This window comes from Hemicordylus capensis, chromosome 2 (assembly GCF_027244095.1).
Source record: "Hemicordylus capensis ecotype Gifberg chromosome 2, rHemCap1.1.pri, whole genome shotgun sequence".
NCBI lineage: Eukaryota > Metazoa > Chordata > Lepidosauria > Squamata > Cordylidae > Hemicordylus > Hemicordylus capensis.
In genome coordinates this window covers 363,668,467-363,682,579 of record NC_069658.1, presented here as the reverse complement: position 1 = coordinate 363,682,579, position 14,113 = coordinate 363,668,467, and the positions used below count along the sequence as shown (strand labels likewise).

The 14,113-nt window shown below is 43.8% G+C and overlaps 1 protein-coding gene across 8 annotated transcripts in view; it reads left to right on the top strand.

Annotated features, from left to right (window-relative positions):
• SH3PXD2B (SH3 and PX domains 2B) overlaps positions 1 to 14,113 on the top strand; it is a 164,880-nt gene that overhangs the window by 77,229 nt on the left and 73,538 nt on the right. For all 8 annotated transcript variants that reach the window (XM_053299010.1, XM_053299005.1, XM_053299003.1 and 5 more), the window contains one exon: positions 11,875 to 11,951. In XM_053299010.1, coding sequence (XP_053154985.1) covers positions 11,875 to 11,951 — 77 coding nt within the window. The remainder of the gene's footprint in view (positions 1 to 11,874; positions 11,952 to 14,113) is intronic.

Here is a 14,113-nt window from a genome sequence, read left to right as displayed (position 1 = left end):
TCTCTTTTGCTGCTCTCCTCATGTTGCCGTGCATGCTGTCTCTTTCCCTCTAGAGGGCTGCCACTGTGGCCACTGCTCTCACGGGCTTGCACTGTCTTGTGCTCTCCTCCTCCTGCCACACGCACACACTCTACTCCTCCCGCTGCTATGGCCACAGCCACTGCCCTAGCTGGCTCTCATCCCACCCCTCCATAGAATTAGTCCTCTTGGTGTGGCTCCCACTTTAAACATAGTGAAGACCATTGGCTTAGAGTCTCTCTTTTGCTGCTTATTGCCTGGTTTGCAGTCACTAGATCTAGGATTGTCTCCTATGATTAGTTTGTACAGGGAGTGGAAGACTTGGTCTAATAACTCTGCAAGAGGCTTCTGACATCTGGTTAATCTGAGTTCTTTAGGACTGTCAGAAGCAGTCTCCATCAGTCATGAGGATGGTTCATGTAATTGCATTTGTAGCTCAAACCAACAGAGTCTTGAACTGTTGGTGCAGCTGAGAGTTATGCTGCCTGCAACCAAAGATTTTCTTTCCACACAGACAACTGTGGTGGGGTTGGGAATGCAGTAAATAGTAATTATTAAATCCTGTGATCTAATGTCATCACTAGTCCAGAGGTCTTTAGAAACCCAGGTGTGCTTGAAAACTCCATTAAAGTAAAGTGTGCCGTCAAGTTGGTGTCGACTCCTGGCGACCACTGAGCCCTGTGGGTGTCTTTGGTAGAATACAGGAGGGGTTTACCGTTGCCTCCTCCTGTGCAGTATGAGATTATGCCTTTCAGCATCTTCCTATATCGCTGCTGTCTGATATAGGTGTTTCCCATAGTCCGGGAAACATACCAGTGGGGACTCAAACTGGTAACTTCTGGCTTGCTAAAGTCATTTCCCAATTTGGAAGGTGAAAATCTCAATTTTAAACTTTATTTTTAAAAGTCAAACACACAACAGTCTTGGAGCCTCTCACTTTCTGTTCTATAGAAATTAAAGAAGTAGTTCTGTGTGTGTTTAAGCACCGTGGTACATTTTACCTCTAGCTATGTCAGATGATACATTTGGGTAGTTAACGTGGCTATGTATTTGTATTAAGGACACACAGCTTTTTTTCTCCTTAGCAAGATAAGCAGGTATGTACTAGTTATGGTTCCCTTTCACAAATCACTATCTTCACTGTTATCACAACTTCCACCATGCAGCCCCACACAAACATGTGTTCTGTGTAGAGGTAAGCAAGGCTTAGAGGAATTAATAGAGGAGTCTTTTGCCATGGGAGTGAACTGACTCAGTGGCTGCCTATATACCCAGCTAGGCTGGCAGTTAAACAAAAGACTAACAGATCCATCCTTCCTGATCCTAGCAGACTTCACAAACCAGGAACTGTATTATCATCTCATCTTATCATTAATTGATCAGGTAGAGAAAATATCTGAACAAATATCAATACAACTAGCATATGTCCAGAAATTGCTCAGTTGATCCAAATCAGGTAGATGCTATTCAAAATCCTTTGGTTTTGAGGCACAGTTGAAATGATCTAATTTACTAAGTTGCTTGTGAACATCAATTCTAGGCTTCTCAAGCAACTTAGAAAATGCTAAAAGATTCCAAGTTGTTCTTAGTACATGGGAGAATTGCATGGTGTCAGATGGAAAGGGGAAGCCACTAGATTTGTGTTCAGGTTTCCACTCATTTAAGATAATTGGGCTTGCAAAGTTAACTTCAGGGATGACATTCGTGTTGAGCTATAGGAGAATTGTTTAGGCTGTGTCTTGTGAACTACAGAGCCTCTAATTTACTTTTGAGAACTGGTTATACCCTGTGCAGGACTTGCATATGTGCACCTGGTGGATCTAGTCTCTTCCTAATTTAAAAGAGAGAGCAACTGACTGACTGACTTCTGGGAACCACTGTTGCTGTAGCCTGTCATTTAAAAATGTTTAAATAAGTGAACTGATTTTGTCCTAAAGAAGATCCTGTAGAAAGGGGTAGTAGGAGCATGGGAGGAGAGAATGCTGGGTTGAGTAGAGAACATAAAAAGATCCTGCTGGATCGCGCCCAAGGCCCATCTAGTCCAGCATCCTGTTTCACACAGTGGCCCACCAGATGTCACTGGAAGACACAGGCACGAGTTGAGGGCATGCTCCTCTCCTGTTACTCCCCTGCAACTGGTACTAAGAGGCATCTTGCCTTTGAGGCTGGAGGTGGCCCTCCAACTAGTAGCCGTTGATAGACTTCTCCTTCATGAAGTTATCCAAACCTCTCTTAAAGCCATCCAGGTTGTTGGCTGTCACCACATCTTGTAGCAGAGAATTCCCACAAGTTGATTATTTGCATGTCTCTGCAACGTGTGCATGCACAAAAGGCTTTCTGAAGTCTTTTGCTGCTGTGAGGGGCAAGGAGCGGCAGGGAGGTATCCTGCCGCCCCAAATGCTTGCCGAAAAACATGTGCCAGCGGGGGGAAAGCAGCCGGAGAGGTAAGTACACCCTTCCCCCTGCCCTTAAAGGAACCTCAACCCCAGTGCCGGACCACAGCTCCGCAGTTCCGTGCACATCCTTACTAGCCAAAGCCATACAGAGGTGCCCCTGGCCACCCTCTCTACCTGAGCCTCCAAAAGCAGAGCTGGGTCCAGCAGTATCCCCAAGCTGCGGACTTGCTCATTCAAGGGGAGTGCAACCCCATCCAGAATGGGTAGAATCTCCTCATCCCAATTGGCTCTCCCTACTGACCAACAGTACTTCCATCTTGCCTGGATTCAATGTTTGTTAGCCCACATCTAACCAATCACTACTTCCAGCACCAAATTCATGACGTCCACTGCCTCCCTAGGATCAGGTGACAAGGAGAGAGAGAGCTGAGTGTCATCTTCATATTGCTGACAACTCAGTCCAAGTCCCCGGATGACCTCTCCCAGTGGTTTCATGTAGATGTTAAACAGCATGGGGGGCATATTGCAGATTGTTCCATGATAGGAAATTTAGCACTCTATGCTGTGTCACAAACCCACATTGTTCTAGTATACATTTAAATTCTTATTGCATTCCCATGAATGGCTAAGGGTGCCATGCTACACAGCATTCAGCCCAGTGCTCTGTCTGTATTTACAGGGCTAGGTTACTGCCAAAAGGCTTCTTGAACATTCATGTCCAAGCACTGTTTGCAGCTATCCAGCATACCTGCCCATTCCTAATGGCTAATGCTTCCTTCTGGAAATGTAATGAGAATCTTGATGTCATTTGAGAGATGATAAAAAGTCAATTTATTTCAAAGGCATAAAAGGGAGTGGGAGTATAGGGTAGGTAATTGTCACTGCTTTTTAATCTCTATGTGTTCCAAGCTACAGTGAGTGCCTTACTCTTGCCCCATGTTTTTTCAGACATATCCATACAGGAAATATCCCACTGGCTGATCATTGAGTGGGAGATGCAGAAAGAAGACTCCTTAGTTCTTGTGCCTTAGCCTTTGTTGTGTTTTCTGGCAATTGCTGTGTTCCCGCAACTTTGTGCAAGTGTCTGTGTTGGGCAACTTTTGAGAACTTTTGAGTTTTGCCAGTAAATTGTATTTGAAGGACTGCTTTGTAATTGCTTCCTAACAGAGGGTCTTTTTGTCTAACTTTCCAACTTCTCCCTCTGCTTCTTTAGCTGTGGCACTTAGCCCTATGTTGTGGCTGTAGGATTTCCCTAATTTTTTTTAGATGATGAGCAAGCAAGGAGCAATTGAACAGATGGAGTGGGGAAGACTGTGGCAATTTCCATAATTTTTATATTCTTGTACCAGGGCTCTGTCTTTTACCATGCCTCACTGGTACCTGAAGCATGCTATGTTAACTGAGAATTGTGCCCATACCCTGCCTGTAGCATTAGTCTTGTACAATGTCTTTTATTCATTTTTAGCCTCCTTTCCTTAATGAAAGTAAGCTTATGAGAGATCACCTGGCATTTTGTGTATGTCTGTGTGCCCCCCCACCCCCCCCGCCGCATCAACTTAGCAATGCCTGGACTAATATGAACCAAATTGTGTACTGTTGTAGGGACACGTAGGGACACCTCAACAGTGTGGTTTGTAATGATGTGATCCACCCTGATTTAATATGGCAGATGCATGAATGTTTGAGAGCTAACTTGTAAACTGCCTAACCGATTTGAACCAGATTTGCTACAGGAGTGGGGATACATAGGGATGGCAGAAGTGTGTAGTTTGTAATGATGTCATCCACCTTGATTCAAGATGGCAGATGCATGAACATTTGAGATGCAAGTGGGCTTGTGAACTTGTGAACCGCCTAACCAATTTGAACCAAATTTGCTACAGATGTAGGGACACATAGGCACAGCTCAGTGACATAGTTTGTGATATTGCCATAAACCCCAATTCAAGATGGTGGATGTGTGAACGTTTAAGCCTGAATTGGGCTAACTTGTGAAGATGGTAATTATCAGTTAAGATTGTAGTGAAAGGAAGGTAGTAGGCAGAATAGTTCTTACCAGAACAACTTGGTTTCCCCACCCCCAAAGCAGCATTTCAGGATTTTTTCCCCACCTTTCCTGATGCTCCAAATCCTTCCTCTTTGGATTAAAATTGAGCTCATAAGGAATTTAAAACCTCATGAGAACCCTACTGGATTAGACCCAAGGTCCATCTTGTTCAGTAATGTATTTCCCTTAATGGCCAAGCAGGTGTTTTTGGAAAGCTCCCAAATCCTTTATGGATTGGGACCTGACTATCTCTAAAGCAGTGTTTCTCAACATTTTGTCATAAATTTGTTAGCTCGGCTAACCCAACAGGATTTACAACCCCTTCAGCTCTGCCCCTGTGAGTTAAACAGAAAGTAGCAGCAAAGCTGCATGAAGGAAAACAAAAGACTCACAAAGAAAAATAGCAGTAAACGAATAAAGTCCCCTGAACTATACTAGGTACCCCCCTCTACGATAAATGAGTAATAACCGAAAAGAAAACAGAGCAAGGAATGAATAGAATAAGGGACAACAGAGCAAGGAGTTAATGGAACAAGAGACAACAGAGCAGGAAAGAACAGAACAAGGGCAAACTGGAACTCAAAAGGTTGAGGAATTCTAAATAGGAACACGGTCTGCGGTAAGGGAAACTTGCCGACAGCAATCTGAGCAACTAACAGACTGCTTAATATAGGGCTCAAGGTAACCGGCAGCCAATCAGACTTCCTGAGTGAGCACCTCTACTTCCTCTCCTGTGATATCCTGCGCCTGCGTGTCTCCCACTGAGCCTTCCTCTTGAGACGTTTTCTCAAGACAGGCAAAATTCCCGCCTCCTCCTGATCAGCCTCCTCATCCTTCATGTCTGGCAGCTGTTCTGATTCCTCAGCTCCAGAGTCTGTTCTCCCTGCCAAATCCTGTTGCTGTGCCACTGAGCCTACACTCCCAACTGAGTCCTCCTGTTCCTCCTCTGACTCTTCGGAGTCAGAGGTCTGAGCCATGACACATTTTTGGAGTAATAGACCAGTACATTATTCATGCACAGTTTCCTGAACCAGCAGTTAGTAAGGGGGTCATCCCCCCCTCACCCCACCCCCAGGCACCTCCCAAAAACAGTTTTCAGCAGCTCTCTGGAGCTCATTTCCAAGTAGCCCTTGCTGTTGGATAATGTTTTTTTCGAGGAAGTGAAATGAACGTTATCCAGCAGTGAGGGAAATGAACTCCGGAGAGCTCCGGAGAGCCTGGAAATGAACTCCGGAGAGCTCCCAGTGGCCCCCACTGGCCCAAAATGGTTTTATGGGGGGGTGATTTTTAGTAGTGATGCCTCATGGACCATTATCCAATGCTGAGAAACACTTATCTAAAGGACCACCTGCTGCCAAATGAAATCGCACATTGATTTAAGATCATCATTCGATGCCCTTTCTATCAAAGGTTAGGTGGGTGGTTCTTCGACGTGGTCTCTGTGCTTTACACGAATGGGCTTTGTGCCTGTGCAGAGACCACATCGGAGCTTCCAAGCTAGATTTTCCAACTTTTGGCGGTAACCCCGCCCCCACGGTATATAGGTGGCTGCGTGGGCTTCCCTCTCCAGTGGTGGGTGGTTCTCTTTTGTGTTGTCATCCTGGCTGCAGAATACTGTTCCTATGTAACTGCTCCTTATGATCTGTACTGTTCTGATTGGCTGGCCATTGTCTGCATGTTGATATGAACCAAGTCTACAAAGCAGCATGGTTGGTGTGCTGGCAGTTCTATGGGTTCCAGAATAGCTTTATTGCTAAATTCATTCTGCTGCTCTTGCTTTGACATACAGTGGCTGACATTCTGACTAATGAAGTGTGCGTTTCCTGACTAATGAATTGCACCACCCAGAGCCTTTGGATGGGGCAGCATATAAATGTAATAAATAAATAAATGTAAAGAGAACTGTGGGAACGCAACTGGGGCCCATTTGCAACCCACCCACCCCCGTCTCTCTATGAGTGTGCCGTTGCACAAGTGGGTAAAACATCCCTGCTCTGCCTGTACTTCAGAAGCACTCTGGAAGAGAGGAAACATGTTGCTGACCCTCAGTGTGGTGTGTGTTCTCTTTCAGAGCATGGATAGAGCGTGTGTAGAGAAACTGGGGAGGTTGCATGCAGACCTCGGTCACGTTCCCACAGTCTCTCTTGTGTGCTTTATTAGCCGGGATGTCAGCCAGTGTGTAAATAAGATACTCTCTCCTGCTTCCAGGCACATCAGGTTGTTGGGAGGTATAAATGCAACCACGACAACAGCTACCTATCTCTCAATTTGATGGCATAACATGCAGCCAGAATTACATGTGGTATTTAGAAGTACATGTGTTGTACCTTACCTTGATTGTCACACCTAGGTGTCCTCTCCCAACCCGCCGAGTCCAAGCGACTCCCTGGTATACAGGTGAGTTGTGGACAATGAAGCAGGCTGATAGACAGCTTGAGCATTGGCGAAAACCTCAGAATGAATGTGACCGAACACAGGTGGTCACATGTGATTGAACAATAGGCAGTATTAGGGCCTATTCTATGGTGGTGATGGTGGCAAAGAAATCCTACTTTTCTGCCACGATTGCTTCTGATCGTCTAGCAGAGCTTTTTCCAGTGGTTCAGGGCCTCCATTGTGAGGGCCCCCAAGTCCATCAAACAGAACCCTTGGCAGCCCAGTGTGACCAATTTGTGTATAAAATTGCTCGTATCTGTTTGGACTTGGATGCTAAGTTTTTGCGGCACCAGGACTGGATGTTGCCAGTTCACCGTCTGGTGTTGTTATATTGGATTTTTTTCAGACTGTGTTGCCTGAGGAGGTGGACAGGCTGCTTGGAAGTCAGAGGCCTACCACATGTGTGCTTGAACCTTGCCCTTCATGGTTAGTAAAGGCTGCTAGGGAGGGACTGGGTCCATGGGTGGTAGGGGTGGTGGTGAATGCCTCTCTGAAGCAGAGTGTGGTGCCTCCTCAGCTGAAGGAGGCAATCATTAGGCCCCTCCCCCCAAAAAAGAGCCCTCATTGGACCCAAATTATTAAAATAACTTTTTATTAGTTTCTAGTCTCCCCTTCTTGGGCAAGGTGTTGGAGAGTGAGTGTGGTGGTGTCTCAGCTCCATGGAGCCCTGGATGAATTTGATTACTTAGATCCTTTCCAGTCTCACTTCTGGCCTGGATAGGGACAGAGACTGCCTTGGCCCTGGTGGATGACCTGTGCTGGGAGATAGACAGAGTGAGTGTGACTCTGTTGATTCTCCTGGATCTCTCAGCAGCTTTGGATACCATCGACCATGGCATCCTTCTGAGATGCCTCTCCGGGTTGGGTCTGTTGAGCAAATGTAGCCTCAGAAGCATCTTGAAATATGAAATGGTCAAGGGGGTGGCAAATGTATAATTGGGTTAGAATGATTAGAGGGATTTTGACTGCAGTCTGACTCATTTCTGCCCCCACCCCTCTAGAAAATAATTCATACTAATTTAGAAGTTCTTCAGATGTGGTCAGTTTTAAAGCCTTAATTCCAAATCTAGAGTTTGGGCAGTTAATCCAACCCTTTTAACAGACCAGGCTTGCTTAGAGATCTTCCACGGTGGCAAGTGCTTATTATAATCCACTTTCAGAAGAGCACAAATTTATGTGACAGCTTTCCTACATATCAGTATCAGCCCGCCTTGGAAGCAAAAAATATCACCTTCATTGAACACCATTATATGTGCATATGGCATGTAGTGCAAATAGGGTCCAAGAACAGCAGCAAATAGGAGACAGGTTTGACAGAGTATTTTGAAATTCATTTCCCTATTTCTTTCTGTAAAGCTGCTTTGACAGTAAATGCCTTTTTTTGAGGGGGGAGACATTTCTGTTTGTTTTTAAGTATGGAGCCTGTACACATACAAAAGAGTGGCCTAAATAGTTGGAGGGCGCCTATCCTTTTCTTTTCAAGTTGGTCTCTTGCTGATTATATCCACAGAATGTTGTTCCTAATATGTATGGTAAAGGTCCTAGGGAAGTTAATGGCTTCCCTTGGGGAGAAGCAGAATATGAGCCAAGGTGGAAGGATATGAGTTGACATATTTTCAATGTCTGTGGAAGGTTTTGAAATGTAAGTTGCCCTTAGCTTTCAAGATAAGGCAGGATATCATTTTAGATAAATATATTTTGTGTGTGTTTCCATGGGGGTGGAGTGTGGACACATTTCTACATATTATGATGCTGGCAAATTGCCCACATCTATCAGTTATATTGGCAACTGAGAGGAGACAACCTTTACAGTTGATTGGCTGTTTGGCTTCCTGCCATCTCTAAGTACTTTCCTCTAATTTATTAAATTAAAACATGGAATAATTTAGTAATACTCTGTATAGGTACAAATTGATGCAGATGTAAATAAGAATATCAATTGCCAGTAGCTTTGGAAAGTTACTTGTTGGAAATTAGCCTTACAAACATGAATATTCTGTTTTTGGAATAATAGGTAACACCCAAACTAGCCTTGCACTTGAGTAAATGCTTGGCTAACCCATCATGTTGCAGTTGTTGCGCAACTTCTTGCACAATCCCATATATGTGTAAATATGGAATTCCTTGCATGACGCATTTGGATGTTTCCTCTTCTGCTAACAGGTGTGTAACATTATGGAACACCACAGCCATAAAGAATCATTCCGTGAGTTCCACTATGGAAGCTACCCAAAGTTTACTCTTAGTTTGTTCAATTGCCTTTTTAAAGTAAGCAAGTGCCTTGATTTTATCTGATGTACAACAGTAGCATTGTGGCGCTAATGTTATTGTTTAAACTGCATTAGACTGGATACATTGGCACAAAAAAGTATAATCAGCATGTTTGTCACCAGCTGAAAATGCAAGTGCTGTTTTTTAAATCAGCAGACTATAAAAGTTCAAGTGCTCTATGAGGACTCCTCGAAAGCATAAAAACAGCACTTGCATTTTCAGCTGGTGAAATACATTTAAAAGAATACAATATTTCTGGATCAAAAAAGAAAAGCCCTAACGTTCACAAATGAGATGGAAAAGTGAGCATGCATTACTGTGATTGCTTGTGCAAATGGCAAGAGAGATTAACTGGCCATTTACTTTGATTGCTTGCATGTTTTATGTGGCCATCAATAAAGGAATGTGAGTTATAAATTTCGTTTTAACTTTAGTGACTGAGTGAATAATGGAAATCAGCCAAGCTGATTGCTGTCTGAGGTCTAAATATAGAAAGAAGCAGTGCTGACCCTACTTATTGAAATAACTAGTTGCTACCAACTGAAAAAACGAAATGAACCTTCATTGATATAGAGGCACATTCAATTTATAATGGTGGCCATAGAGTCTAAACCAAAATTTTTGTCAATAAAAGAAAACAGAATTGTTTCATCTAGATAATTGCAATTGTTCCATTTAGGAGATAAGAAAGGGGCCCCGCACTTTAAAATTTTCAGTGTACAATAATTGCATGCAGTCTTGCTTGATTAGATGACAGTTTGATTTAGATGCTCTGTCCATTTTCCATGCCTTGGAACTCAGTTTGTCAGAGGAAACTCTGGGGAGATTAGTAAATTTTGGATGAAAAAAAATGTAATCATCTTCTTCCATCTTTTTGAAAACATTTCCCTGCTGAGCTTCTACACAGCTATCATTTATACACTGTACATTCTCTATCTCTCTGGAATGATTCCTACATTCAGGGTATGGCCTTCTATGGTAATGAATTACCTCAGAACTTCAGAAGGCAAGTGCAGGAGTATTTTTCTGAAAGTTCCCCCGCCTCCAAAATTCAGGTTTTTCTTGACTTTTGTCACAGAGCACATTCATCTGAGAGAAAAGTTGCAACCTTTCTCAAGGGCTAGTTTGTCTTCCTCCTATAGGATTTGACCATTAGTGTGCACTCCCACTAATTAATTTCCTAGGTACTTTGTGAGATAGTATGATTGTACTGCAGGCTAGAGGTGTTTGGTTCGACAGTTCGGGGTGGAACCAAGCCACCCCCTGTTCGGTCAGACCCCAGACCACCACCACCCCGGCCTGCTCAGGGGTTTCGCGAATGTTTGTTTTTAATTTAAAACCCCCTTATTTTAACGTACTCCCTCCGGGGGGTGTTCTCCAGGTGGCGGGAGGGGTGTCCACAGAGGTTCCTCCTCCCCCCACTGGCCTCCCTTCCTTCCAAAACCAGCCCGTTTGGCTGTTCTTTGGCGGGCCTGTCGCCCCAGCATGCTGGCCATTTTGGAGGATGCTGCACCTGCTGTGCAATGGGCCTCTGCGTGGCCTGGGTCAAACGGCCTTTTAATAGGCTAGTTCTGGGGGTGGGAGGAAGTATTGTATTAACTGGTCCAAAGGTTCCATCAGTAATGGTTCTAAATGACCACATTGCCCTTATTTTTACTTATGTGGGGAAATGAGAGCTTTATTTAGGCAACTAGAATATGGGGATTGCTAACATGCTGACATATTCCTTTCCTACATCCACTGTGCTTGATGTAAGCAGACAGAAATTGTGTTGTGTCTGCATGACTTTTCCATTAATATTTAAATATCATGTGTCAATGAGACAGGAACTATATAACCAAGTTGTACTCTGTTCAGGCCTTTGCATCTCCAACACAAGGATGTTGATGATAATTCAAAAATTATCGGCAATAAGATCAGGTTTGTAGCTTGGGAGTGCTCCTGGACCCAAAGCTCTCCCTGATTACTCAGGTTGAGGCGGTGGCCAGGAGCGCTTTTTATCAGCTTCGGCTGATACATCAGCGATGTCCATTTCTAGAGGTGAATGAGCTTAAAACAGTAGTATATATGCTGGTAACCTCCAGGCTTGACTACTGTAATGCACTCTACGTGGGGCTGCCTTTGTACGTAGTCTGGAAACTACAGTTGATACAGAATGTGGCAGCCAGATTGGTGTCTGGGACAACACGATGGGACCACATAACACTGGCTCTGAAAGAACTGCACAGGCTGCTGATATGCTTCTGGGTGAAATACAGAGTGCTGGTTCTTACCTATAAAGCCCTTAATGGCTTATGTCGAGGCTATAGAAGAGAGCGCCTCCTTTGGTATAAACCCTGCCACCTGTTATGATCTTCTGGAGATGTTGCGGATGCCACCGGCTCCTTTGGTGGCGACCCAGGACTGGGCTTTCTCTGTGGCTGCCCCAGGGCTTTGGAATATGCTCTCTGCTGAAATAAGAGCATCTTCTTCTCTGTTTGTTTTCAGGAATAACCTCAAGACTCTCCTGTTTTCACAGGCTTTTAATTAGAATTAATTTTAAAACTTGTTTTAATATCTATTTTATTCTATTGTTTTTATTATGTATTTTAATTTGTAACTCTAAAATATTTTAAATTTTGTATACCGCCTAGAGATGTACATATCAGGTGGTATAGAAATATGATTGATAAATAAATAATAAACTTCCTGGTCTCTTCACTACAGGCAAAATCCTCTTCCGCCGAAGCCACATCCGTGATGTTGCTATTAAGCGTCTTATACCCATTGATGAATATTGTAAGGTGAGTAATATTTTCTTGTTCTTTTCATGCTGTTCACTAAGATGGAGGAGATGGTGTTGGTTGGTTTGTCTGCTTTTAAGGCTAGTTGATACCCATACACAGGAGGTGGTTCCTTATAGATTTGCTCTGTTCTTGAGGTCTAGCATCAGTAACTTTCCCTAGACCAAGTTTGGAAAGTAAGCATAAAGATTAGATTGATCTTATGAAGTTCTACCTATTCCATTTTTGTTATCTAGAATTAGTCTCATCCTTGGGCTGACGAAGGTGCATCCCAAATGTCAAAACTCACAATACTATTCTGCGTGTGGGCCACAGAACCACATAATTTGGTACCAGTTCAAAGCCAGTTGATTTTCAGTCCTATCTTCCAACACAATATTTTTATTTATTAATTTATCAGATTTGTAGAATGCCCCAAACTTCCGTCTCTGGGTGGTTTACAACAACATAACACGAAAGACAAAAATGAAAACCTTAAAACAATTTAAAACCACAATCAAGTTAAAATGTTTGGGTGAAAAAAACAAGTCTTTAAAGACAATGACAAAAATAGGGAGGCTCTTCTTTCAGCAGGGAGTGTGTTCCAGAGTCTTGGGACCGCAACAGAGAAGTCCCGTCCCTGTGTAGCCACTAGACGAACCGGTGGCAACTGCAGGCGAACCTCTCCAGATGATCTCAATGGGCAATGGGGTTCATGGCAAAAAATACATTTTTTTCCTCCACCCACCACTTTAAAAAAAACAACCAGTTCCACACATTTGGGAATGGCTTTTTTAAAACACTTCCATCTAAGGAGAAAAGGCTGAAAAATATCTTTTTGGTAGCTATTAACAGGCATCTTATTTTAAATAATAAAATTGCATCACTGTGTGGTTGTTTCTCTAACTCTGGATTCTGTTACAGCCCTTTGCAGGTCTATTTTCAGAACACTTCAGGAATAGAATGGGAAGAGGAGTCGGGAAACCTGAAAGTTCAGTAAAGGGAAAGGGAGCACAGCAGGACTTAAAGCCACCCCTGTAGGACCCTCGTGTTGGCTTAAGTCAAGATTTTTTTCTTGTTGGTTATTTAAAAGGCCCTGTGTGTGCCACCGGTGCTGGAGTCTGTAACAATACTTTAAAAAATAGAGAAATTGACAGGACTCTGTAAAGCAGGACTGCACAACTGCAGGCTTCCTGCAGGCTTCCCTGACTATTGGGCACCATGTCTGAAGATAATGGGAGTTGTAGTTCAAAAACAGCTGGAGGGCCCAGGCTGTGCAGCCTTGCTGTAAAGAATACTTGCCTTGTCAATAGGGTAATTCCTTTGCAGTAGTAGGAGCAGATGGCCAGAATGGGCTGTAGCTCAGTAATAGGGCATATGCTTTGCATGCAGGAGGTTCAGTCCCTGGCATTTCCAGGTGGGCATGTCTGAAATCCTGTAGAGCTGCTGCCAGTTGGTGTATCAGATACTGATCGATAAGTGGTCTGCTTTTGTATAAGGCAAATTCATCTGTTCAAATGTAGAAAGGAAGGATTACAGAGATGTCTGTTGCTAGTCTGTTGCCGTCTACCGAGTCAGACCCTTGGTCCATCTAGTTCAGTATTGTCTACACAGACTGGCAATGGCTTCTCCCAGGTTACAGGCAGGAGTCTCTCTCATTCCTATCTTGGAGATGACAGGGAGGGAACCTGGGACCTTCTGCATGCAAGCATGCAGGTATTGCTCTTCCCATCCCCTGAGGATATATCTTACAGTGCTCACATATGTAGTCTCATTCAAATGCAAACCAGGGTGGGCCCTGCTTAGCAAAGGGGACAATTCATGCTTGCTACCACAGGGCCAGCTCTCCTCCCATAAAGAATTGATGCAAATCATGGGATAGGTTCCCTGTGGTAAATGTTTGTTGTTTATTAGATCAGCAATGTGCCATTCTCCTGTGCTCCCCCTCCCCCTGTTTTCTCCTCATAGTAAACTGGGTATACAAGGGGAGAAGGTTTTTTGGTTTGTCAAACCACAGATTGCCATGGCATCCAAACCAGAAAACTGACATTTCAGTATTCCCTGTAAACCACAGTCATACTGCTGGTTTGGGAATGTGTCATGTGCCCAGGAATATGCCGTCTGAACTGGATCGTTATATTTTGGGATTTCATCAAGCCTAAGAGCAGGACATTGTGGGCCAG